The sequence below is a fragment of the Enoplosus armatus genome, chromosome 16, assembly GCF_043641665.1.
Source record: "Enoplosus armatus isolate fEnoArm2 chromosome 16, fEnoArm2.hap1, whole genome shotgun sequence".
In the NCBI taxonomy this organism is placed as follows: Eukaryota; Metazoa; Chordata; class Actinopteri; order Centrarchiformes; family Enoplosidae; genus Enoplosus; species Enoplosus armatus.
In genome coordinates this window covers 14,457,527-14,485,096 of record NC_092195.1, presented here as the reverse complement: position 1 = coordinate 14,485,096, position 27,570 = coordinate 14,457,527, and the positions used below count along the sequence as shown (strand labels likewise).

Genomic DNA, 27,570 nt, shown 5'->3' with positions numbered 1-27,570 from the left:
ACCTAGAAAATGTTTGGCATTACTGCTTGAAACATTGTTGATAACAACTTATTAATCAAAAAGGTTGCCAATTATTTTGACTCATTGCAGCTCTAGTATTGAGACATGTTCACAGTTTGGAGGTAGGTTGTTCTGTCACTCCAGGAGAGGTACAAAAGGCCTTCATAAGAAGTGAATTCTAACTATTTTCTACATTTTGGTTTTATGATTCTTCTACAGAAGATGGTGCTACATATTAATACAATTTTACATCTGTACAGCCTTCACCTTGTTATTAACTCCCATCTGTCCACCTCCGCGAGAAAAATGTCCCAACATGATCATTTTAGCTGCATTATAGGCAGATGACTCCTCCAGGAGCACCTGAGAAGCCTTTATTTCTTCCCCGTTACCTCCCTCAGCCTCTCTCTACCTGTCTACACTCGCACTAGCAGCCTCTGTCTTCACCTCCCTCTCCCTGAGCAGGTGGCGAATGGAGGAGTTCTGCGTAGACAGGGTGCTGGACAGGAGCGGCATCAGGCTCCTGAAGCCCTCCCTCAGCTCCTCCACGTGCTTCTCCAGGCTGTGGATGTGTGTGTCCAGCTCCCCCCTGCAGCCCTGCACCTCCGACAGCACGTCGTACATCATGCTCTGCATCTGCGTTGTTGGCCGACGTCCACGGTGGAGCGTGTGGGTCCATGTAGAGAATGAAAGAGAAATCATCAGGGAATATTAGACGTTGCTTTGTTGAGGTTCTGACAGGATGTCATATGTAATAATGCATTTACTTGCCTCTCTCACCTTGCAGAGGTCCACAAGTGTGTTGGCCTGGTCTGCAAGTATCCTCTTCTCTATCTTCACTCGCCGCAACCTGGGGACAACATTATTTAGTTATTTAGAAGGTGCTAAAGAAGGTTAGCATGACTTGACCACTTTCACAATTTAAGAAAAGTGATTAGAAGAAAAATTTAAACAGTCGGTTCACCCACATTACCAATACACAAATACCCATAAACACAACACACTGTCGACTTCTTTTATAAGACTTTGTTTAGTCGGAGTTACCAGGATGTTTTTGGAAATACATACTTGATTTATCAATTACTGACAAAGAGACTAATTTCCCATTGTCTACATGGGCATAGTGCTGAATTAAAGCAAGCCTATGTAACTGCTGCTAAGTAGTGGCTACAGGGAACAATTACAGGATATTGGTGAATGCTTAAGTGTAAAATGTAATATTAGCTAAGATCAGCCACCATAAGCTAATGGTCATACCAGACCTACGCAGGGTCCCAAACTGTTCACACTGGAAAAGTGACAAAATAAAGTGTACTCAAACCATTCAGTATGCACACTAAATACAGTCGATTTTTGAGTGTGCTGTTGATGGACACTATTCTCACATAATGCACTATACAAACAAAATGGAGGAGCTACTTCCTGTTAGTATAAAATGGTAAAGTATGTCGATATTTTTGTATAATAACTGCCAAGACAGTGTACTATGATGATTAACATGTAGTACATATTGTACAGTATTGGTATGACGTATGGATTTGGGACACAGCACCATTCAGGTTGTAGCAGCACTGAACACTGAGGGTACTGAACTGAGCAACAACATACGAGTTCAACTTGAGAGGAAGAATGTGTTCTTTCTTCTTTCAGAAGTTACATACACTCACTTTAACTTCCAGAGGCAAATATCTCAAAACCTCAGGACATAAAACAATCTGCGTGGCTACATACTGTGCCACCATAGAGGGGGATACATTTTGTGATTTGGGTGAACAGAACCTATAAAGGTATTTGTCATTCAATTTCATGAATGTATGCCCCTAATTGTCTTTGATTCAGATTATTGTTCAGTTTTTAAAAAACATTATTTACATTTAGTCATTCTCTGTTGAAAATGGGTATTAGGGTGGGTGATAATGTTCAGGACAGATCATTAAAAATCATAAATCAATCAAATATCACTTAGAGGTTGTAAAACTAATGCCATTTAATATGAAAATAAAAGTAGTAATGTTAGGCAATGATAAACAGGTTATTATTATTATAGCATGAACATGTAACACATAAAGTGAGAAAGCTGGTCTTCCTTGCACTGTGACCTGTCCAGAAACAGCTTAATAAAAGGGTTAAGAGTCTTACTGGTGGATGGCCAGAAGCAGTTTCCGCTGGTGCATGCGGACTCTGGTGTGGTGTCTTTCTCTCGACAACTTAGTGTGTTTGTAGATAAGCCAAGTCTCTCTCAGCACATTTGCTGCAGCAATTTTTATCTGTAGAAAGGATATAGAAAGTCACTCAGGAGAGTTATTTCATGTTTATGCGCATAACCTGAAACGCTGTTATTTACTGCACATGCTTAATAACACCAACATAATGTCTCTAACTACAGAACAACAAAACAAAATTACTTGCTGACAACACGTCATAGTCTGTGCAGAATCTCTCTTAATTTTGGGCCTATTTAATTAACATTAATATGTCAAATAAAGCCATGCTGAGGGACATATTGGTAATTTACCCTCTTGGAGATGTGGGAGTCCATCATGAAGTTGTGAACATGTTTCTCTGCTCTGGTCAACTCCAGCTTCCTGGCAACCACCGCCACCACCAGGACTGTGCAGCCTGCTCCCTGTGAGAGGCACAGTTAAGACATTTTTATTAGTCAGAATCTGAACTAATCTGACTTTCATTTGTTATAGAGGAAAACTATCAAACCCTCTGTCACACCATTATCCCAGTAAGGAGGCAGATGCTGCGACCACAGTAGGTGTGAGGCACCACGTCCCCATAACCGATGGACAAGAAGGTGACAGAGACCATCCACAGGGCCTCCATGTAGTTGCTACTCAGGTCCCTGTAGTTGTGGTGTCTGAAGGAACAAAAACGACCCATATTATCTTTTTGTTAGGAATGTATAGCTGGCAGATAAATTAATGTAATATTGATATTTTGTCTTTTTCTTTTTTTTTAAATGCTGACTAATGAATTCAGACTACTGATGCATTTTTTCCTTACCCACTCCTAGTTTACGTTGCATTTTGTATAAAAAACCACAAATATTCATCTAAAAAACTCACATTATTGTCAGTGTCATCGAGCTACTACAGATACAGTGCAAATTGGATGTGGAAAATTGGATTTGTTGCTGCAATAGAAACATTAAAGTAATACTGTACATCTGCCGGTATTTGGATGATAATTAAATATTAAATATAGAGGCATTCAGCACACTATGATAGATTAAGCAGTAGGCCAATATATCATCACATACCTCTCACAAACATGTAAGCCCCACGCTGCCACAATCCACAGGGAGACGCTGAAGATCATCAGCACAGTCCCGGGGTAGGTGGTCATCAGTGTTTTCCCCACAAACCGGGTGTTGAAGTGTATCTAAGAATCACAAATAGGATGCATTTACGCCATAATTTGGACAGTAGGGTCCTACTTAGCCAGACTGTTTAGGATAGCACCTGTCAAATTATGATTACATAATGCAGAGGAGATGAGGGATAAGAAGAACTTGTTCTCAATCTGGCTTGATTCATGGATAGTGGGTTTGGCATTGCAGAGGGGAGAGAAAGGTCATTTTCGTCACTCTTAAATAGCATTTACAAGGAAAGGGATTAGCCAGGTGGATATTATCAACTGTGGAAAAGAAAGCAGACAAGCAATGGAGAGCTAGCGAGGGACATAATCAGCATGTGAAACCACTGGGATTCATAGGGAGCGAAACTGTGATAGTCACACCTCAAGATTCACACCTCTACAGACCCCTCGGCCCACCTAGACATAAGACATAAACAGATGAGTGTGAAATGTTGCTGGAAGCCGAGCCCAAATCACTGTCCAAATATATAGACCTTAATATCCCATGAATCATGTCCCTTAGCAGGCTGCTGCCCACTGCCACAGTTCAAAACACATCAAACTTGACATTGCAAGGCCTCAAATGTCACTCTTCTCTTTAATTTAAAAGGTGTTATGATCTCATCACAGTACTATCCAAGCCAGTTAAGCCCAAAGCCAGATTCTGAAGGGAGCCAGCAGGTGACCTCCCACCTTGTTAAGCGCTCCGATGCTGCGGGATGCGGTGTCAGTGAAGAGGCGGCTGTGCAGCATCATGGCCCGGCCCAGCAGGTAGAGCCGCAGGAACATGGGCAGAGCCAGGACGATCTCCAGCTCCGTCTCTGACAGCGACAGGCGAGCCGGGATGTGCTGGAAGGTCTGCTGGAAGTACGCCATCAGGCCCACCGGATAGGGGTGAATGGCCACCGCTGCCAGCTCCAGGGCGACCAGAGCCAAACGGTCGGTCGTCATGGCAATCCGCCAATCCTCCGCACCAATGTCGTGGACGTAGAGCTACCAGGGAGGTGGGAAGAGCAAATTATAGCGAAAATTAGCATGTAGCCTGGAGATAAAATGATTACATTGGAACTTTTACAGAGCATATTCTGTTTACAGGTGTTGTGGAGTACAAATACATATGTGAAAAGAGTTGTAAAGACTTGTATAAAGGCTCCAGAAGGTGCCGCCAAACTTTGATAAATTGCCTTAAGTGATGTCATTTGAGTCAGCGTCGGTTGGAGATGAAGCCTACAAATTTGAAACAGAAAAATATCTGTGGATGAGGAGTGAAGAAGTGGGTTTATCAGATCTCTGTAGTCCGCTCTTCATCTCTGCTAGAGGCTAGCTAGGCTACATTAGCCGCTACTAGCATAACGCACCAGAAGCTCCGACCCAACTGTCTGTGGTCGAGTTGCATTTTCTTTTTCAACTGCCCGTAACCGGTGGAGCAGCCTACTCTTTTAAACAGTGGTGGAAAGTAACTAAGTACAGTTACTCAAGTACTGTATTTAAATACAAATTTGAGGTACTTTTCAATTAGGTACTCAATTTTATGCTACTTTCTACTCCACTACATTTATTTGAAAGCTAGAGTCACTAGTTACTCTACAGTTTAAGATTTTATCAAACATAATACTGTGCTAGAGATTATACAATCTCCATTCTGCTCAAGAAGTACTTTTGTTTTAATTTTGCTGTTAATACTTTTGTACTTTTTTTTTTTTAAGTACAAAAGTAGTGAAATCTAAGTGAAATCTTGAAGGTAAGACTTTTACTAGTCTTTTTACAGAGTGGTATCGCCACTGAATAAGAGACATGAGTACTTCTTCCACCACTGCTTTTAAAGAACTAAAAAAATAGGTTTCTGTTTGACACAATTTCTTTTTCAAAATGTTCAGAATTTCCTTTCACTTTTCACTCCTTTCTCCTTGTGAAATACTGCACACTTTCATCTCTAAAAATCCTTCAAATGAAACAGCCTGAGAAGAAAGAAATCATTCTTTGGTTGAACTGCTCACACTAATAAATAGGCCACAAGACAAAAAGGTTGGGGAACACTGGTGCAGAAACTTTCTTTCAGTGTTTCAAGAAAACAAAAACCTGATTGCATAATTATGAACAGATAAGTTACCTGCACCTCACAGCAGTGGTAAGCTATGATGAGGCCCAGCAGGATCATCGTAGAGAAACTGATGATGGACTTGAGTGTGAGGGAGTAGATGGAGCTCTGTGGGCACACACACATGAACACACACAAACATGACATCATTGTCAGCTGATGGCTGTTTGTCATTTCAAAGCTCAATCTATGAAATGGCATCAGGGATCCTGTGAAACCTTTTAATCTGACATACATTTAGATAATCCGCTTGATACAATGAACATGATCTTATGGACGTGCTGTGCATTTTCCTGCAGTTGGTGTGAGATCAATTCTCATACTGACCAAACAGATCATGAGCGTGTTTTTGGGGAAAAAAGTAAAACAAAAAACATCTATGGAAGGCAATTAAGGGTTTTCTTTTTTCTGAGAGTTTCACTGACTACCATGAAAGAAAAGTAAGTGGAAGGTGTCCCCTGTAATTACTCAAAATGTGACGGCTCTTCAGAAAAAGATAATAACTGCACTTGTTCAGTGTGATTTCTTTTCTTTAAAAATCTTTTTTTGACTCTTGCAAAACTTTTACAACCCATAATTACATTCACACTTCACAAAGGATTTCTCAGGGTCTCAGTCTGGTTTTCCTGTTTCTGACCTTGCTGTAGACGCTCCAGGAGAGCTCTGTCTCCGTCACCATCATCACCACCCCAAATATCCCCACCGCCAGGGCGCAGTCGTTCAGCCGCTGCCTCCTCAAAAACAGAGCCCTCCTGTGGACCAGCCGCCAGCCGATGTTGTGGGTCTTCCAGTACGGGTCGTTCTTTGCGTCCACCTTGTGTTTTGGGCTGTGGTGGGAACTGGGACTGGGGCTCGGACTGGGACGCTCAGCTCCTGGCAGCATTCCTTTGCCCTGAGACAGGTCCTGGCGATACTGGCACGCCTCATTGTGTGGCTGGAAGTCGTCATCTTTGCTCGTGATGATGATCTCTGGGAGACTCTGGCGGTCGTACATCTCCAAAGAAACGTTGCCTGACTTGCAGTGCCCTCTGCCCTCAACATCCTTAATGTCTAAGTGTGACCTGCTGGGAGACACTGGGATGTCAGTGAAAGAGGTGACTTTCTCCTGGAGTCTGTGAGATGCTGCGTTTCTGGCTTTGCATTGGTGGTTATGCTCTTTGTGTGCTGGATTTCGTCTACTCCCCCCTGACCTTTTCTCACATTTCTTCTCTTTGCCATTGTCTCCCCTCCTGTTGGAGCGTGGGGAAGGTGTCACATAAAGGTGGCCATTGTATAACGGCGTGGTGGCCATGGCTTGGGTTCTGTCTAGCCACACGGTGTGATCAGCTTTTTGGATGTTTTGGTGTATTCCACATTGCGGAGAGCAGGCCTGAGGTGGAAGGACCATCCTCGGTGGGAGGAGTGGGCGGTGGTCCTCCACCTCGTCTCCATCCACCACTGACAAGTTCATAGAGGGGGAGTGCTCCATGGTGAGCGGGTTTATAGGTGATGATTCACTGAATCTAAAAGAGGTTTGAGAGACAGAGGGCAATATTAGATAGTATTGTGAAGGAAAACTATAACTACAGGAAAGTTTCACTCATTAGTAGCTTTGTCATCAGAGACGATTTCCTAAATATTTCCTACCTGTTAAGTTTGCTCATGCTCATTTATATTTCTAATTATATTCTTTTGTATTTGTCTGTCAATGATATGATTTTAAAATGATGGAAAATCAAAAGAACAATGAAATAATCTCACAATAATTTCCCCACTCACAAAAAGGTTTGTTTTAATTTAAAGTAATCAAGGTTAAATCACAAACTTCACAGGAGTGTAAGCACAAAAATGTTAAAATCATTTCTCTGTGGGCTGATTTCCTTACCTTTTCAAACAGGTTTTCCAGTCTACACAGGGAAAAAAAGGCCTTTACTCTTATGACAACAGCTTTATCTGGTAATTTCCCCCACGTATTTTAGTATTCAATCTTCTTATGGTCCTGAAGGTCACATCTGCCTGAATCACAAAGAGATCCTCCGATAAAATCCTGTTGCAACTCAGACTCAAACACACCACTTTTGACATTTGAAATTTACAATAAAAACTAAATCAAGCTACAGCAGCAATGAGCTCTGGTGTGATCCGATCAAAGTATTCCAGACGTCCCTGCTCTGCATGTGTAAACTTTCCTGCAATCCATTAGCAGCTCCAGCATCACGGAGCTCCTCCCATAGATTCAAGCTGAGGTTATGAACTTGTCCTGCATATGACGACATACGATGTAAATACCAGTGGATATCCATTACATATTCAGGCATTTATTCCCTTATTTGGCCGTGTTTCCTGCTTTACGGTTGTCCATCATCAGGGCATCTTCCTTAAAGCTGGAGGGGCTTAATGATTGCAAAGACTTTAAGTTGCAGATGTTGCATGGAGCAAAGGCAAAGAATGAGTCATCTGTCAGAGTTTTTTTTAGCCGGATTGGCAGATTTCCTCCTCCCTATGGGTGTGCATGTGGGGGGGACATCTGCTTATACATGGATGCCCTGGTGTCAAAAATCAGTCTTAAATGATTCTCATAGTCTGATAAGAAATGGTCTTATGTCACTTTTCATTTGTAATTTAATCCATTGGTGTTATTATTGTCATGGGAGAATTCCAAGTGGGATATGCATGTTTTTTTTTTTGTTGATAAATCTAATCTTCAAAAGAGAGTAATGGTCCTCAATATCAAGTCAGCAGATTAGTATTGCAGATTAATCAAGTGAGACAGAGATCTGATACTTATGAGCTTATGAAATATCAAATATGTCACCCCTTAACCGAACAATATGCACAGAGCGGGGTGGAGTATTAAGCATTAAGGGCATAACAATGACATTCAGCATCATTTATTTATCTAAATCCTTGTGACAGATGGGTCTACAGATAATAAAGCTCCCTCCATATGGAAAGACCGAAGAAACAAAGGGTGGGCGGAGTGCATCCGGATAGTAGCAGGCTAAAGGAAGGCATTATCTAATCTGAAGGAAACTTATTTAAAGATAGATAGAGGGAGGTAAGGAGGGTGGTGGGAATGTGACTGCACTTGTGGGAGAGCAAAACCATGGTGGTAATCAGACAGTCTGATTTCAACTTCCTCAGACGTCCCTCCATATGTAATATAGATTAATTATGCTAAAGCTACTCTGTTCTACTCAGAGACTTAGCCAGATGTCTGCTGTCTGGATGTTTTGTTTTGATAGTGTGCAGGCAGGGAGCTCCCAACTGTCTGTGCCTCAGTGTGTGACTGTCAACACCAAACCCTTGCGGATAGTATCTGGTAAATACAGACAGTATCTCACATCCTTGCAGAGAACTAGATCCTAAAATATGACAAATGAATTTAGTTTGCTGAAATAGTCATCAAAACTGGAGCCAGACTCACTCTGCTGTGGTGATAGAGACTGTGTGTGCTCTTAAATTATGTTGTCCTTTTAATAATAAGATGCTGAAAGGATATATGCACAGCTGCAAGGCTTCAAATTACTTCAAGCCTCCAGCCAAGTGCTTGTAAATCCTGCCTGCCGTAGCTGGTAGCTAAGCATGTCAATTCGTCTTCCCTCTGTGGCCGGTAGCCAGCACATCTTCAATTAGTCTCTTCTATTGCAAATCATCCTTTGGCTGCTTAGAAAGTGAAATTAAACTGGGATATTTTGAGTCCACTAATTGCTGTGGCTGGTAAATGGCAAATCCGCTTCATGCCCTGAATCTTTAGTGAGTGCCAGTTCATCTTCTAGTCAGGATATTAATTGCTTCAGTCTGATCTGTAGGGATGCACTGGTCAAAAGATAAAAAAGTCCCATTAGGATGCAAATGGCAGTAAGTAAATTTTGTCTTAAATGTCAAATGTCATGATTAGGGTTAAAGAAATAGTTTGACATTTTGGGAAATATGCTTATTTGCTTTCTTGCCAAGAGTTAGATGAGAAAATTGATACCACTCTCATATCTGTCTGTATCCCCAGGTTGTGCTACTCATGCATTACCATTACATTCGAGTCACAGAGCTAAGCGGAATATTGTATGAAAACACAAAATTATATAAAGTAACATCAATATTGATAATGAATTTGTTAGATTTTGGTTCACGTTGTATAAATGAAGCAAGGACATCTTGCTACATCTACCATCTTTGTTTGGATCAGGAAACAGTTGCAACTTCGGGAACAGGTTAAATTGTTTTAATTGTGCAGTAATTGTGATTCTTTTCATTCATTCATTCAGACTACTTCAGACTACTCAAAACAATCTATTGATATCACTTAGCAAATTTACAAATAAACGTATTTTCAAGTAATATCCATGAACAAAATTTCCAATAGTTCGCAAACAAATCTTGTGAATGGACAACAAATATAATCCAGTAGACTCTACAGAAATGGCTTCATTTGAAGCTACAACCAGGAAATGGTTAGCCTAGCTTAACATAAAGATTGGACACAGGGGTCAACAGCTAGCCTGGCTATGCTTAAAGGTGACAAAATCTGCCTACCAGTACATCTAAAGCTCACTAATTAACACCTTATATCTAGTTTGGAGTCACTGAAAAATCTCAACTTTTGAAATCTTTACACTTTGGCTTTAAAGGTGCTGGTGGGTTTTGAACAGAGCCAGGCTAGCTGTTTCCCCCTGTTTCCAGTCCCTATGCTAAGCTAAGCTAACTGTCTCCTGGTTTTAGCTTCATATTTAGTGTACAGACATGCAAGCTAGCAGTTAACCTACATTAGCTGCTACTAGCTTAACACACCCGAATCTCTGACCGAGCTGTCGGTGGTCGAGTTGCGTTGTGGGCAATTTAAGGAAGAAGAATGTGTGGAATAAAAAAGACGTTTTATCTGCCTCATTGTCCATTGTCTGACAATGTTATTTAAGTGCAACATTAAATCGGTGGGGCACTCTTTTAAGATTTCACACCATAAAAGTTTATTGGATAACTGTCTACTTTTGTCCGACTGCTCCGGGGCCTGCTGGGGCAGGATATTATTATCTATTAGAAGAGAAGAGAACTTCATCTGCTCAACTCCATTCAAGACAAAAAAGGCCACTCTGACAAATCAGACGTCACAGGCGAGTGGATGTATGTGCTGGTTTTGTCGATAACACCCTATTAAGTGGAGGGGACGTGTCAGTGCAGGAGAGGGCCCAATCCAATCAGCAGAGTAATTAAAAACCCACAGCACAGCAGCCCTGCTGGCTGATGGCTGCATTGTCAGGGGTGGCATTCAGCATTTAGCACAGAGAGGGATGAGCTGTAGTCATGCCAGGTCAGAGCGATGGCCACCGCTGCTGCTATGCAATTACAATCACAATCAGGATCAACAAAATGATTACTTAGAGAGAGATCTGTGGCACTATTACAACCATATTATTGTCCACATGATGTTCATAATCCTCATTCTCCTCCTCTAACCATCATCGTTTATATGACTTTAATGCTCAGTGTTTTCACCCATCTGCCTGCATTGTTTCCTAATTAGCCTTCTTTTTATAGCACTGGCTCTTGTCATCTTCTCCTTTCATTTAGCTCAGTTTCTTCCTCATTAATTAACACCATCACCTCATTCCTCCCCTTCCAAAAAAAAAAAATCCTGCCAGTGTTGCTGAGCTCCAGCCAGCATGCAGTTGGAAAACAAACCACCAGATGTCACCCATGCCTCAGTGCCTCCAATTTGTATTTTTATGAAGCGTAATGAATTTTGTTTTTGGCTCTGTGTCACACTGGTGCTTGGTGCATAACAGCACAAGGAGCTTCTTTTTTTTTTTTTAAATCACAAGATGAACTCAAAGTCAATTTTGCACACATTTAAGCAGCAATATTGCAGGGATGCAGCAGCAGCAGCAGCAGCAACAGGATGCTTCTCCTCCTCACATTGTGTGTCCTCGCTCCACGCTTGGTGCAGTTTTGTCTGGTTTAACCGGTGACTTAACCATCCGTCTTTTTGCCTCTGAGGGCCACTCTCCATCCTCTGTGTGCAGCCGAGCATGAATCTGTAGCTCGGGAGCGCTCTGGATGTGTGACAGGCTGCCTAGGAGAGGGGTAATTCCGAAGGGCAGTAGAAGTAATAGGGTAATCTATTATACAGTCCAACTCTTTCTTCCTCCTCTCTTGCTCCCCCCGCACCCCCCCTCACTCTCCCTCTCCCTCAGTCTTACGGTTTCTCGCTGCCTCTGCCCTTGCATCAGCATTTCGTGAGGACAAATGAGAAGTAGAGTTTAACTATGCACATTCCCGTTGCCCTCCTGCAGAGCCCAGCACTTTCTCAATTAAACTGGAGTCCATCTGCCCCTATGATTCAAAGCTCACCCCCCGCTGAGAGGGGGAAGCTCTCTCTCTCTCTCTCTCTCTCTCTCTCACACACACACACACACACGCATACATTCCCAGTTTAGCAGTGCATGACCACAACCGCTGTGGTGTGTTATCATATGTGCCATATATTTCTGACATATGTTGCGCTGCACATGTTAACCAGGCGTAACACTCACAGAGGGAGACATGAAAAGGGAATGAAGGACGGGATAAGTATGAAACGAGCAATGTTTTAAACAGTAATTCATCTTTTACAATTTTTCTTTTTCACAGAAAAAAGGAAGGGAGACATTAAATGAAGAAAAGTGATTTTTAAAAAAAATTATTTTTTTATGTTTTTGTGGAACAAATTGAGCGTATTTAAAGGGTTTCTCTGCACTCCTATGTGCTACTGCTGACCTGACTGAGAAGCCTACTTTTCCACTTTGTCCTGTATGGGTTCCTTTTCTTTTTTGCTTATCACACCTTACCTTTTTCAATCAATTCTCCATTGACATTCATTTAAAATCGTGTGCATCATCTGTTTCCATTGTCTTTGATAAGGTCAACGCGTGGCGATCGACCAATTAAAACCTCTCCCTCCTCCACCTCCTGCTCCATCTTCAAAACCCTTTCACCCCCATCTCTGACATTTCTCTCTCTTGTGCTCTCCATTTTAGTCCCACCTCCCAGAGAGAGAGAGAGGGAGAGAGCTCACAGCCACCACCTCCTCCTCCTCTTCCTCCTCTTGCACTCCCTCTCTCAGCTCCCTCCTCTTCCAGCACACGCTCACTCTCCTTCCCTCTGATGCCGACTGGATGCAGACCGGGGGATTTCCAGCAGCTTCCTGAGTCTGTCCTCCCTCTCCTCCCTCCCCTCCTCCTCCTCCTCCTCCTTCAGCATCCGGAGCTTTTCCTCTTCTGCCTCCTCTTTTCTCCTGCTCCTCACCACCAGGATGTGGCACTCGGTGGCTCTGCTCCTCTCTGGATTCTCTGCTTTGATCCATGGTGAGCCTGCCCGCCTCTCTGTCTGTCTGTCTTTCATTCTGTTTTCAGGAATCAGAATTGCAGCAGCAGCACTTTAGTCTCAAAGTGTGATTTTACAAGAATTCAGGAATTGGAGTCGGTGGTGTTGATGCTTGATCTGTGAAGTATACATGGGTATAAGAATTCAAAGTAGAAAAAAAAAGACTCCAGGAGGAGAAAAGTGAGAATCTGGCTCACCTGTTTGCTTACTTGTTTACATCTCTGGGATTTTTTCCAACTGAGCTTATTTATCTGGATACTGAGTTAAGGGGTTGGATGCCTCTTCATGAGGTGTTTTAACCGGCAGATTGAAATCTAGGCCGTGCAGCGAGGCAGATGACAGAAAGAGTGTGAGGAAGAACATGAGCAGTCACAACATTTCATTGCTTTTCTTTCCTCATTCCATGAGCCTCTTTCTGTCCAAACCTGTGTGCACGTCAGGGGATCTTACCCACAGAGAAAACAGGTCACAGATCAATTGAATTGCACGTATAGATCGGCTCTTCCATCTTGCCTCCCCGTTGTGCCGTGGACGTGTTACTGCAGCCGAGCTGATGGGGCTCCGAGCAGCAGAAGTCGTATCTGAATATAAAGGCTGACAGTGGATGACAGGGCTGAGATGAGAGCGGGTGAACTTTCCCTACAGGCAGAAGTAGTGAAATGTTTTTCTGTTTGTGTTTTCAAGAAGAGGCTATAGAAAAAAAAGCCAGCCAATAAAAGACAGATAAGGAAAAAGTTTCAGACTATATTCAAGGGCTTTTCCATCTGTTTGCTTCGACTGAAACCATCTTACGATACCATGAGTGCATGTACGTTTCTGCCACTCCCACTGCTCCTCTGGGACTACAACCCCTTGAACCCTGATAGATGTTCCCCATAAATTGGCCTCAAAGCCAGAAACAAAACAATTTTTTCCATACTGATTGACAATGTCCCTTATACACTGTATTCTGCATCTGCTTGCATCTTTGTTTAGGTTATATAACACCCGACTGAGTGAAATTTCCAAATCCAAGACCCCATTTTTAATTGCTTGACTATTAAAAAGAAATCCTAGATGTTTTGAGCATAATTTTAATTAAATTCCCTATGCGTCAGCATGGCATAAATAGTAGATTTAGAAACACCTCTGGATCTCAACTAGAATATAAAATAAAATCTATGAGTTTGTTATGATGGGCCCACTGATGGGGGAGGAAACATAGAAGAAGCTACAGTAACACAGTAACATCTTTTACATTTTAAATAGGTCTGTACATTTGTGGTTCACAGTAGTCTGCTTACACTCCCTCTAAATCCATTAAATTAATGCTGTTTTTAAAGCCCAGAAACATCTCTATTCAACATTGTATGTTTATTTTCTCTGAGTATTTCAAACTAACCTAATTATACATTCATTAGTGCCGATTATGCCCTGATAAGCTTTTCCACTATTTCTAATTAGACTACTATTTGTTTACTGAATGTTCTCCAAGCTCGCTCTGAATCTTGCTCCTGTTTGTTGATTTCCGTCTGTATTTTTTTTATATTAATGTTAAATATTTCAATCTGACTGAGGAGCTCGACCTCTCCTCCATATTTAATTTGCAAAGTCTAAACCAGACAAGTCAAGATAAGTGTGACTAATGGTGATAAAAGATCAGTTTTTATTTCTGCTAATTTCATCATTAAATCTCCTGTTTCTCTCCCTTTCCTGTTCTTTTTTAGTCTCGTTCCTCTGGATGTATTTATAGATAAGGAAGTTCAGTTCCTGAAGGCTAAATATTCTGATTTGATCAGCAATATGTTTTTTTTTTCAATTTCAGCATCCGTCCCTGCCTGACTGTACTCACTTGGTTCCCTTGTGAGGTTTTAATTATTACTTAAGAGGAAATTTAGGAATTTAATCTGGGCTTTATAGGTGACCTAAACTTTAACATACAGAGGTTTATTATGGTGTGGAGTGCAGCTTATTTTGTCAGATTTAAATCCTCGTATTTTTCTGCCTCTCCAGTGTCGTTGCAGGGTCCTCACCAGAGGAACCTGTTGAAGAACCTCCTGAAGGACTACAACCGGATGGAGCGGCCGGTGGGGAACGACTCCCACCCTCTCACCGTCGTCTTCTCCCTCAGTTTAATACAGATCATGGATGTGGTAAGTGTCTACAGCCGCTGATATTCTCAACCTCATTGGCTGCCAGTTGGCAAAATATATTTCTAATATTAAAATATGATGTTTTTAATCTGTGTGATGAAGCTTTTTTCTTGGAGAACAATACGCATCTGCAGCCTTTTTTTTTGTTTTGTTAATTAAGAGAAATTAAAATCATTATTCGGTGCCAAGTTAGGCATTTTGTGATATTAATAGTAATAATAATAATGGTGATAACAGCACACGCTTTTAAAAAGCTAAATTGTGGATTTATTTGTGGATTTGGAGGTAAAATGGTAACTTGTCTGACATCTTTAATAAGGACGCAAAATAATATTCCATTCTTTTCAAAGCAAATGATTTCTGAGAAAAGAGATGTGCTGAAAATGTTTTAAATGTTTTGCAGGATGAGAAGAACCAGGTGCTCACCACTAACATATGGCTACGGATGGTAAGGACCTCTGAGAGACTCTGAACGCTTGGGGTGATATTGAATTTGCTCCTATTATGGGTTGAGGTGATTTTTATTTTAACTAGTTTACATGGTCTTCATTTACAACGTGTGACCTAAACTCTGTGAATCCCATGATAACATCTCTAAAATTCAGAGCTTATATGAGTTTTATTAAATCTAAACTGAACAGCCGAGGGGATTGGAGATAAAGCAGCTTGCCTGTAGTCCACTGGCATACAGCCTGTTTCTGTGTCTGTGTGTTAAAGAGCTGGTTCGACCACTATCTCCAGTGGAACCAGAGCGAACATCCCGGAGTGAAAAACCTCCGCTTCACCACAGATCAGGTCTGGACGCCAGACATCCTGCTCTACAACAGGTAAAACACGCATAAACACCTCAACACACACCTCATACACACACTGATTATATTTCAACAAGTGGTATCACTTCCTCCCCTGTCCTTCCTCAGTGCAGATGACGACTTTGACTCCACCTTTAAGACCAATGTTCTGGTGAACTCCAGTGGCTACGCCGAGTATCTCCCTCCAGGTGAGTCTATCTCACTATTGTTTATCTCTTCATCTTCCTTCCTATCACTTCCTCATCTCTCTGCGGTGCAACGGCAGCATCTCATCCTGCAATCTCTGCATGTCTCCCCTGTTTGTACACTTGATATAAATATTTTATTACTATAAAACAGCATCCCTGGTTACTCCCTGGTTACAGTTTCCCAGCACTGTGAGTAACACCTATAAATAGGAGGCTCCCCTGGGTGTCCACAGGTCTTTACTTTGTACTTTCTCAGTCGTTTCTTTATACAACAGATTACAGCAGGCTGAGATTGAATCCCTTGTGTTTGCGAGGGGGGGGGGGGGGGGGGTTGAAATGGCCCTCTGAAGTAAAAGTCGAGCACTGCGAGCTCAGAAAGCCACCCTATCAATTCTATTCAGTGGCCATGTTTATTAATAGGCTGCTGCTGAATGTAAATACAGCTCCTTAATGCTGCGATTTGGATCCGGGCCAATTAGGGGAAGAATAAAAACATAGTGCTGAGGAGAAGGGGCTTTTTTTTAACCTCAAAACATATGAGAAAGAGAGCAGAGAGATGGAAAAATGAAGAAAAAGGGCAGAAAGAGGAAAAGAGGTCTTTTCGGGCTGTTATTGTCAGTAAATAAAAGGCAACGGGTCTGTGGGTGGCAGGCATGGAGCAGGAGCTTGACACACGGTAAATAATTCAAAGGCGGAGGATCGCAGGTGTCGGCTGCACACCGTCATTTGAATACGTCTCGTAGCTGCAGAGGTAAAAGTGTTGTTATGTTTGGGTTTAATGGTAAAACAGGAGATAAGGTGTAACAGGTTTTAGCTCATATCTTGATTGGGTGACATTTGCAAACAGGGAATCTTGTCTCTGGGCCTTGTAATGCCTTCCTGGGAAGTGATTTTCAGAATGATGGAGTTTTATTTTGGGAGCTATGCTGAGAGAGAGAGAGAGAGATTGTTCCAAACTGCAAAACAATCCGGGTGTCTTGTTTGCGAGTGTTGCTTCAAGGTTACCGGATATCTGTGAGAGGCAGTTGACAAAAATATGCTGTACATTAAGGTGCACAGATCAGTAGACTGCAAAAGCAGACTGAACTACTTTTACCTAATCAGTGTAATTTAATGGGAGTAATTATAAAGACATCATCCCCATGAAGCAAAGGCAGCCACTTGCGAGAACTTGGTGTCAGTAACTTCATTCCAGAGACCAGGGAGCGTATAAAAAGAAAATTTATACCTTCTACTTAATTTGATGTCATTTTTGTGATCAACCTCTGCTTTGAAACCAGCGCTCCACCTGCTAACCTCCTCACTCTTCTCCAAACTCTGCTTTCATGCCACTCTGAAGGCTGATTAGCATGTCGGCAGCCTCATAATGAATGTCTTTGAGGGCTGTAAGGCTTCATTGGCATTTTGGTTCTGTATGCATCTGAACGTTGTTTTATTTTAGTAATTGCTTTAAGGGCTGGAGTTTGCCAGCGATCACTGTGAGGATCATTGGGATTCTTCATTTGGGGGTGGATACCAGCGTGCAAAGTGTGTCTCCATGATTTGGTGCTTGCGTGTGCCTATGCATGCGTGTGGGTGCTTTTATTTTGCATAATAAAAGTGGTAATCTGATTAGGGCTACTGTGCACAATCTCATTTTTCAGTGTCACAGTTGATGTTTCCTTCCATCGCCGACGCTTAGCTAACAGCTGTGCATGCAGGCAGTGTGCAGAAGCAGCGTTTGTTTGCAGAGCAGAATATCTGAAACCTGTGAGTGACAATACTGCTGCCAGGTTTTTTTTTTTAATAGACATTCCTTTGATGGGAGGTTGTTCCTAATCTAGTTTTTGCTTTCACTTCTCCAGCCTCCAAATTCAATTTCAAAACAGTAAACCCTCTGTAGACTTGCACAATGTTAATAAAAATCCTATTTCAGAGTGCACTCTTGGTTGTGATGTAGCATTTTCCACACCATTTCTGTATAAGAAATGTAAGGTGGCTGAGTTAAGAACTCTGGCTGGATATGAAATGAATGAATCATTTTTTCTGACAAGCAGCTTGATATTCAGGACAGGTTTTCTGCACAACTCAAGTGGTCCTCCGATACATCTTTCCCTCGTCATCTCCGTGCAGGAAACTGCAGGGGTCAAAGTTGTCATTTGGTCAACTGATTGTGGAGCGTTAACTCTCTGTCTCCTGTTCTTTTTTCTTCTTTTATCTCAGGAATCTTTATGAGCACATGCAACGTGGACGTTCGCTGGTTCCCTTTTGACATCCAGAAGTGTGAGCTGAAGTTCGGCTCTTGGACGTACGACGGCTGGCTGCTGGACCTCCAGATGAACGAAGCAGACATCTCAGGCTACATGCCCAATGGAGAGTGGGACTTAGTTGGTGAGTAAGGTGAAACCTCTGCATTGTATTCTCATCAGAAACATCCAGTCACAGAGCAATAGAGTCAATTTCTCTCTGTCCCTGGTCTTCCAGGAGTTCCCGGCACCAGAAGTGAGGCCTACTATGATTGTTGTAAGGAGCCTTACCCGGATGTGACGTTTGTTGTGACAATACGGCGGCGGACGCTCTACTATGCCCTGAACCTGCTCATCCCCTGTGTGTTGCTGTCTTCGATGACCCTGCTCATCTTTGTGCTACCAGCTGACTCTGGGGAGAAGATCTCACTGGGTGAGTGGATCAAAAATGATGGAGGAAATAGATGGACAAGAGGCTGTTGCAGTGGGGGCAAAAAAACACAATAAGTGGGAAAAGAGGGCTTGCTAGTTTTGCGTCTCGGTTTTTAGCTTGGGGAACGTGCACACAACGAGGTGCAGACCAGGAGGAGAAGAGTTGTGCGATGTGTTTTCATTTTGATAGATTTACATCACTGTAAAATCTAGGGTGAAAAGGCAACCACACTCCCTTCCCTCAACATCTAACCCACCCATTAAGTGCCCATGCCAAAATCAAATCTCCAACTTGGGTGCTCTCATGCTCCAAGGCACAACAAGAAAATCTCCCTAGAATAAAGGCAAATGAAGGAGTGTGACTGAAGACGATGGGGCGGGATGAAAGAGGCAAAGACGGAAGGTGTGGAGCTGCGAGAGGAGGAGAGGGATTACAGGATGAAATAGAAAGATGAGAAATGCGAGGAGGAGGAACAGAGATGGATGGGTGTGGGAAGGGTAAAGAAAAGGGAACGCAGACAGGAGAAGAATTTGAAAAGGATAGGAGAGGACAGCACAAAAGAAAGAGAGGGAGGACTGATGAGGAGGAAGAGGTGGGAGACGACCAGATTGTGCTATAATAGGCTGGAAGAGGAAGAGAGAGAGAGAGAGAGAGAGAGAGAGAGAGAGAGAGAGAGAGAGAGAGAGAGGATGCTGTGATGCGATCAAACAGCAGCTGCAAATACATTTGAATATCTGTTTCAACTTGTTTAGAGCACAAGATGGATGATCATCAAGACACCAGACAACACATATCTGACCTTTCTGACTAGAGCTGAAATGATAAGCCGATAAATAGTTGATCGATAACTGGCAACTGTTTTGATAATCGATTATTTGTTTCAGTCATCTTCTCAAATGCGAAGATTTAATTTAATTTAATTTTTAGGTCATTGTAAAAAGAATATCTTTGGGCTTTAGACTGTTGATCAAACAAAAATTTTCTGACGTTTTATAGATAAAAACTATTGATTGATTAATAGAGAAAATAGTCAGCAGGTTAATCGAATAAATATAATCATTATTTGCAGCCATATTTCTGACATTACCGTATTGCGTTGTCTTTGTACCAGTCTGATTAAGACAAATGCTTAAGCCTGTTTTGTAAATACTATTTCACTCACGTCTGAGTCCAAGGGAACTCAGAGGGAAGCCGCGACAGCATCGTCAAAGCATATCCTTAACCTCAATACAGGATGCATTATGCAGCATTTCTCTACAGCAAAAAATGCCAAGCTTTACACACACGGCCAATTAACCTATTGATGTAATTAAGGCTAGTGAATTGATTAGGGGGAGAGAGCTTACACACTGCCTTCCAGGAAAAGACTCTGTCACTCGGCTTGATGGAGGAGACATGGGGACCAAGTGGCCAGGCCTTTAGGGTTAGAGGAGCACCATTTTAAAAAGAATGTGTCATTTCTTAGAGAAAAAAAAAACAACATCAAAGAAGCATTTTTAATTTTCTTAATATCCTTAAAGGGCATTCATATTTTATCTCTGGGCCGAGGAGTTTAATTGAATGCTCCCGAATGGGGACAGTTATGCCAGCAAAGCACTCCTTAAATTCTCTCTGTTGGAGACGTGAGACAGATAGTGTGGAGGTGGATAAATGAAGATGGAGACGAGATTCAGTGCAGTGAGTGTATGTGGTGTGCGTTCACGTGCATGCAGGCGGAGTTTGGACAACTTAAAAAATATGGCTATTTGCTGTGCGGAAGAGCTACAGAATGTCAAAAAGTAATTCACTGTATGAGCACTAGCTGGTCATTTACATAAATCGAACCTGGTCTCATCCTGAGTGTGACCATTTATCAAAATACCAAAGTACCGCTACTCAGGGGAGGAGACCAAACCACAATGTTGATTGCTTAAGAAAATGTAGTTCCAGCATGACGTTCTCATATCTATCTATCTATCTACAGGTATCACTGTCTTGCTGTCTCTCACTGTTTTCATGTTGCTGGTCGCAGAGATCATGCCAGCCACATCTGACTCCGTCCCTCTTATAGGTAAGTGAGAGAGACAGTGTTTGTGTGTGTGTGTGTGTGTTTTCACAAGGGGTTCACATGGCCCTTAATGAGAAAGTCGTTTAACTGGACTCATTACCTTTTTACAGATGAATTCAAGATGTTTTACCCGTTACGAGATGCTGCATAAAGTTTCCATCAGACAGTGACAATCAATATTTTGTCACTGGTGTTGATTTTTTTTCACTAGTAATTCCTAGTGGTGTACAGTAGGAACTAGCTTCTGGTTGAGTCCTGGTGGTTTAAAGTCAAGTCAGGTTTATTTATCACCAAGACGAAGAGGCCAGCGGCTCTGTGAGGCTGTGGTGCTTTGAGCTAAATGCTAATGTCAGCATGCTAACATGCGCTCTGCAACAATTCTGGCAAGCTGAATTTTTACCATGTTTGACACTCTAGTTGAGTGTGTTAGCATGCTAACATGTGCTAATCAGCACTAAACATAAAGTACAGCTGAGGCTGACTTCCATTAGTTTTGCAGGTATTTATTCATGAACCAAAATACTGGATGAGCTGAGACTTTGACCTGATGAAGGGTTTTAAAAGTTCCAAAGTTATACAATTCATCATGAGGGGAACATGAATGTCTGTACAAAATGTCATGGCAATCCATCCAATAGTTAATAGTTGAGATATTTCAGTCTAAACCAAAGTGGTGGACCACGGCCGACCATGGCTAAAAATCCCAGGTTTGTCCAAGAGGTCTTTACAGTCCAGGATATCATACCCTCTATTCTCTCAAATTGGATGGGTAAAAACTACAGAAAATAAATTAAAAAACAAATCACCACACAGTGGTAGAGCTACAAAATGTCTAAAAACCCCAGAACAACAGAATTTATTTTACCCATCTGCTCGCCTTAAAACATAATTGGCTAAATTGATTGCGGGCACGCTGCAGGAAATTATGTTTAGTGAGCTAAGATTGCAGCCAGAGACAGATGCACGGCCATTTTTGCCTGAAGACACAAATCCAGGTCATTAAAAACCTTGGAAAAAAAATGTAGTCATAATCACCAGAGCGCTGCCTTCAGCATAATTCTTTATTAAAGATAACTGCCCTGATGCAGTCTTAATCTCTTGGTTGATTTTACAAACACAACGTGGCTACCAGCAGGCAGTACTGTGAGTAGCAGGTCCCGTGTTGGCATGACGATATTTAACAAAGGATGTGTTCCTTTTGAAGCAGAGAAGAAACAGACAGAATATGATCCTTACAAATTCATGTTATTCTTCAGTATTTGTTTGTGAAATAACCAAAGGAGCTTCTGTCACTGCCCTCGCAGTGCTAGAAACAGAAATAAAGTGTTTTCCTACATATACTACATGTTAGGATACTAGTGAATAACATGAAAGTGTGTTTTTATGGTAATATTGTGGGAAATAGTATGGAGCAGTAGTAGGAAATTACAGAGTGAGTGAAATGACTTGAAAATGAAATATAACACCGCTCCATACTCTACTCCTCCCAGGTCAGTACTTTGCCAGTATAATGATCATCGTTGGGATGTCAGTCATCGCCACAGTGGTGGTTCTGCAGTATCATCACCACGATCCAAATGGAGGAAACATGCCCAAATGGGTGAGGCTGAGCTCAAACTCTTCATCATGACCTCAAGTGCATTATCAGTTACATACATCATGCTTTCTGGCTTGTTAAATTGTAAATGGTTGGTCTCCCTGTTTCAGATGTGCTATATTGCTTTTATTAGTTTCTATTTCAGCATCAGTATCACTCTCCTGCTCTGCCGTTCTCAGTAACATGTCATCCATCTGTTAGTGCTATACCTGTGCTCCTCTGCCAGTTTCCTTTCTCTTTTTATTCTCCGACTTCCTCGGCTGTGACTCATCCGGTAGTGTCAGTCTGCCTGAGCGTGTTCATGAAATGCCTCGCCTCAGACTTCAACAGGAGTGCGTTTCAAAGTGCTCTGGATATGTGGGTGGATTCGATTTTGACTCATTCCCTCTTCTCATTTTTCTTGCCTTTTGTTTAATGCTATAAAATGCATCAAGTGCTTTTTACAAAAGTTTTGTTCTTATGTGAATGTATAAAAAATGTCATGTGGGAAAAAAAGACATTAAAACTTTAAAATGATATGCAGTTGGTTAAAAGACTGACTGGTCCTGCCAAACAGGAACATTTTCTCCTTATTTCTGTAATATTAATCAACAAGTGAAATACAGAATGGCAAAAAAGGCCTACGTTTATCAATATGTGTACAAATAGCTTGGCTGCATGAGAGTGCAGATGCTGTATATATGTCGATACATTGCAAGGACGTTCTGTTGATGAATGGCCTGTTCGGACAGTCCGATGGCCAATTAACAAGTTAATTGATGTGGTTCAGACGAGTGCATCGAACCAGCGCAGTTCATAATTGCAGCCCGGACAAAAACAACATCAACAGCAGCAACAACAGGGGCTGTTACCTGGCCGGCAAACACACTCGGTGGAGACTAATTGAGCAGTCATCTGGACATTAGCTTCTCATTAGATGCCAGAGACCCATCTGGATGCCGTTGGGCCAATATGCCCTTTCAGGGGACATGTAGTCTTTTTCCAAGGGAGTTTTGTTTTGATGTTGTGGAAGAGGAGAGGAGACAAGGAGAGCAGAGGGGGGGAAATAAAGTAGAATAGAACAAGGTTTAAATTTGCACCAACTTGCGAGCAGCCAATCTTCTCTTTATCTTAATGCTGCCATTTACTGAAACATCATTGCCAGTTCATTACACAGTAATCTGACGGTCAGTCCCACAGTTTAAGTGTAATGCTGTCTTTGTAAGTATCTTCTCTGCTCGGAATACATCTGAAGCTAAAAATCTCCTCTGCCTCAGGCGCTTTAACTGGGCGTCCCTGAAGAGGATCTCATACTTCTGCTTATACAAGTGCAGCTGCATTTTTAACAAGAAGCAAGGTTGGGAACAGCACCAACGTCAGTCCGCGATAAATGAGGCTATCCGCTCAGCTGAACTGGTGTTATGTGAAGGTCAAGATGTGGGTGGTTTTCAAGGCTTCACAGCTTTCTTATACTTTCTTATACTTTCTTTTGCTTCCTCGTATGCTTATATGCTCTTTCGCTCTGCCCTGTCCTCCACTCTCATTTTTACATTTCTCTGTTTTTCTCTCCACAGGTGCAGCTCGTCTTACTGCAGTGGGTAGCATGGTTCTTGCGTATGAAGCGGCCAGGAGAAAATGACGACCCGGAGCGGCCCCCGTGTGCCCCCCACTTGCGGCGCTGCTCCTCGGGCTCCCAGAGCGGGAGCATCCCAAACCCTCCGGACCCCACCCTCCATCCGCTGCACCCACAGAACCTGGCTCCTCTCCAAACAGGGTCCTTCCACGCGGGGCACCCCCACCTGCACACCCAGTCCAGTGCAAATAACAACGGAAACCTTCTTTACATGGGCTTCCAGAGCATGGAGGACCCTTCAATGCTTTCAGAGCCGCTCCAGAGGAATAACATCTCAACAGGGCCTCCACGAGTGGCAGGAAGCCCGCCTCCGCACCTGCCATCTCAGTTCTGCAGCTCCCCAACACCTCCTACCCCAAATATGGATACTGTAGGCTGCCCCAGCATTGTCTCCAGTGGTGGGGGCTTTGGAGGTGGACCCGGAGGGTGCTCGGCTGCAGGCATAGGAGACCCCCAGCTACAGGCTATCTTGGAGGAGGTGCGTTACATGGCAGACCATTTCCGGGAGCAGGACGAGGCCGAGAGCGTGGCCGACCAGTGGAAATTTGCAGGCGCTGTAATCGACCGTCTGTGTCTGGTGGCGTTCAGCGTTTTCAACATCATATGCACCATCTCTATCCTCATGTCTGCTCCCAACTTTGTGGAGGCTATTTCAAAGGACTTCGTTTGAAAGCAGAGAGGGAAAAAAAGGGGGAGAAGCGTGAAGGAAAGGATGAGGGGAATTAAATATAGGATGAAGGATGCGGTGGGCCGAGATCCAAAGAAACACAATTTCCAGCGGACTGTAGGCTCTGTGATTTGTGATTGCGAGGAACTGGGAAATAGAAAAAAAACAAATGGTTTTCTTTGCAATACATTCTGTTTTGTAACTGAAATATAAGAAGAAAACTGATGAGGAAGGGGATACAGAGTGAACTTAAAATGAGATTAGGGTGAGCAGGGTGCTTTATCAGAGTCTTGACAAGGTGAAATGGATTGTTCTGGTTAATTCAAAGACTTTCCCCCAAAATTAGGAGATGGAGGGGAACCAAGGGAGAGATCGAGAGCGTAAGAGGGTAAAAGAGACAGGCATTAGATAGGGACAGTTGAATAAGACAGGAGGGAAGACAGTCCTTCACTCCCACATGTTGAGAAAGGGCTGCATCATTTAAAGTGATGTGAGGAGGAGAGGGCAGGGAGAAGAGAAAGAGACTTTACATGGACGGACAACAAAGAGTGGTCGTGAAGGAAGGAACTTCATCCCTGGTGACATTGGCAGAGTTCGGCCGAGTAAGCAGCTTGATGCTCGGATAAACAACAGTGGACCGAAGATCGGGAACACTGCAGCAGAGAGGAACAGAAGAGGATCTCATCTATTATTCAATCACATCCATCTAATGACCGTCAAATTGAAAGACCTTGGATAATCTTTAAGACTAATAAGCTTTTAAAAGATGAAGTCCCCTCTCTGCTCGCAAACCACTTTAAATTTCCAAGGCCTTATCTCTTTGAGCCGATTGCCAATCTGCAACAATCAGCAGAGATCAGAAGCTCCTCAGCAGTCGGCACAGTGAGCAGCGCTTATCACGACCGGGAAACTGAATTAACCGGTCATCAAGAACGCAGTGGCCAGTAGCTGCAGCACAGTGGAGGCTTGAACCAATAATAACTCATGAAGCAGTTACCTAACTGTATCTGGCAGGTCCTAATAGGCCGACGGATCTCATTGGATTTCATAAATGGTAGGTCAGGTATTTAAAAGAACACGGGAGGCACAAAAAAGGGAAAAGATCATTCAAATGTATATGGAGAATTTCTGTCAGATCCCTTCAGGGGTTAACAGCTTCATCTATCTAAAATGAGAGATGAGATTTTAATACAGCTGTATTTCCATGAAATTGACTCCAGTTAATAAAGTGGTGATTTAAAAGGTTTGAATTAGTTTGGCTTTGAGAAGAATTGAACTTTTCCCTTCAACTCACAGAGTCAGATAACCATAAATGACTTTCTTGTGTGTCTGCTAACAGTTTGATTATATGCTGAATGCATGGTTAGCCTAGCTTAGCTCAATTCATGGATGATAATGGGTTTAAATGTTACATTTTTCCAAGGATGGCTGTCTGACCCGACCAGAGTACAAGTCTTATTATGCATAAGCAATTTACAATTAACAGAGAAATGATATTATATCAAACTTCCACTCTACTTCTTTTGTACTTAATATGGCTGTGTCCAAAGTCATTCCTGTTTTACTATATAATGCAGAGCTTCTGAAATCTGTGTGAAATGTGTGCAATATATAATGCCCTCAGATATCCACACAGTGGAATGTGCACGGCATGTAACATTTCTGCAAACAATCACAATGCAATATGTCATGTGAAAATTACTTACACAATAACACATAATAACAGCGATGCCGCAAAATGATGATGATTCATAAGTGTCTGAAATCTCAATTTATTGCTCACTATAGTGTAAACTATTGAGTGTATATTATAAAGGGCCCAAGATTATAAGAGATGGATGAGTCATTCAAAACAGCTACAAGCAACAGAAATCCAGTTGCAAGTGTACCTTTAACGACTCTGTACAGTTAAGCACAGGTAATTGTTGAGTCCACCAGTGCTTCACTGATTCTAAGATGGTGTCACATTCACTTCAATATTAGTTTCCATATGGATGCAGCTATGGTGCACAGCCTCTGATAATAAATATAGAAATGTCAGGAAAAATAGTTCCAACTATAGGATTTTTCTGTTTGTGAAAAAACAGAAGTAGTAGCGTAAATAGTTGTTTATTGTGTAAGCTGAGCTCACTATTCAACCACACATACAAACTGTAAGCAGAGACATAAAGAAGTCATCCATCAGCTTGTCTGACTGTGGTAGGAGAAATTCCTCACAAACCAAACAACCCTTTAAGGCTAAAGCTGGGGTTACTCTATATTTTTTATATTGTCAACAAATCCCATGAAAAAGCCTAAACCTACAATACGTTACATCTGACTCTCAGTACTTTCCTACACTGTCTGTGGCACACGGCCCCATGCCCATTTGTCCCTAATGAAGACGTAATCCTTAAAAACACCTCCTGAAACAGCTGGGCACTGTAGTTTTTTAGCAAACATTAGTCAAACAGGAGTAAATAATGCATTTGTTGGGGACTATTTTCAGTTGTGGATTGATACACTCGAGGGAGTATTTACGGCAGCAGGGTGGTGTGTGTAGGATTGACTCTAAATAAACTGCAGTGAATGAACATTTCACTATGGAGGTCTATGAATAAGCTACATCAGGCTTTGGCAACACTTGTTAGTAGGATAAATGTGTTGTTAGTTTTGGTATTTTCATTGGATTTTGGTGACAACAAGAAACACAGACAGAATATCGTCAGCCTTCTCCTTTAAGAAATTAACGTCAACGCATTTAGCTTTAACACAAAGATCCAATAGGACAAATGTGTTTCCTACATTCCTGACCTACACTGTCTCTTGTGGCTGTACACATGCGTTCTCTCACTGTGAAGTGCTACATAAAGTGTAGAGACAGTTTGTACAAATACTTCATCTCTATACCTCTCTTCATCTTCTGTCTCCTCTCTCTTCCTCTCTAAAGAAAAGTCTCCTAGCAGGCGGAAAGTAAACTTCCTGCCGGGGGGGTGGAGGGGTTTACAGAAAGATGTTCTCCTTCCAGCACATACTGACAACTAAACACTCACATCTGTACAGAGCATTTCTCATCCTG

At 42.2% G+C, this 27,570-nt stretch overlaps 2 protein-coding genes across 2 annotated transcripts; one reads left to right on the top strand and one right to left on the bottom strand.

Annotated features, from left to right (window-relative positions):
- Positions 1-408: 408 nt before the first annotated feature.
- On the bottom strand, positions 409-6,932 carry LOC139298504 (small conductance calcium-activated potassium channel protein 1-like). Its single transcript, XM_070921143.1, has 9 exons — positions 6,102-6,932; positions 5,477-5,572; positions 4,060-4,359; positions 3,269-3,390; positions 2,725-2,866; positions 2,516-2,626; positions 2,140-2,267; positions 772-850; positions 409-636 (listed from the first exon to the last, which is right to left on the bottom strand). Exons 1-9 carry the CDS (start codon positions 6,930-6,932, stop codon positions 409-411), a joined length of 2,037 nt encoding a protein of 678 aa, XP_070777244.1.
- A 5,796-nt stretch (positions 6,933-12,728) lies between these two features.
- On the top strand, positions 12,729-24,515 carry chrna11 (cholinergic receptor, nicotinic, alpha 11). Its single transcript, XM_070921144.1, has 10 exons — positions 12,729-12,780; positions 14,792-14,931; positions 15,335-15,379; positions 15,649-15,758; positions 15,852-15,931; positions 18,134-18,301; positions 18,395-18,589; positions 20,553-20,639; positions 22,127-22,236; positions 23,787-24,515. The coding sequence occupies exons 1-10, from the start codon at positions 12,729-12,731 to the stop codon at positions 24,513-24,515; spliced, it is 1,716 nt and encodes a 571-aa protein (XP_070777245.1).
- The last annotated feature ends 3,055 nt before the right edge of the window (positions 24,516-27,570 follow it).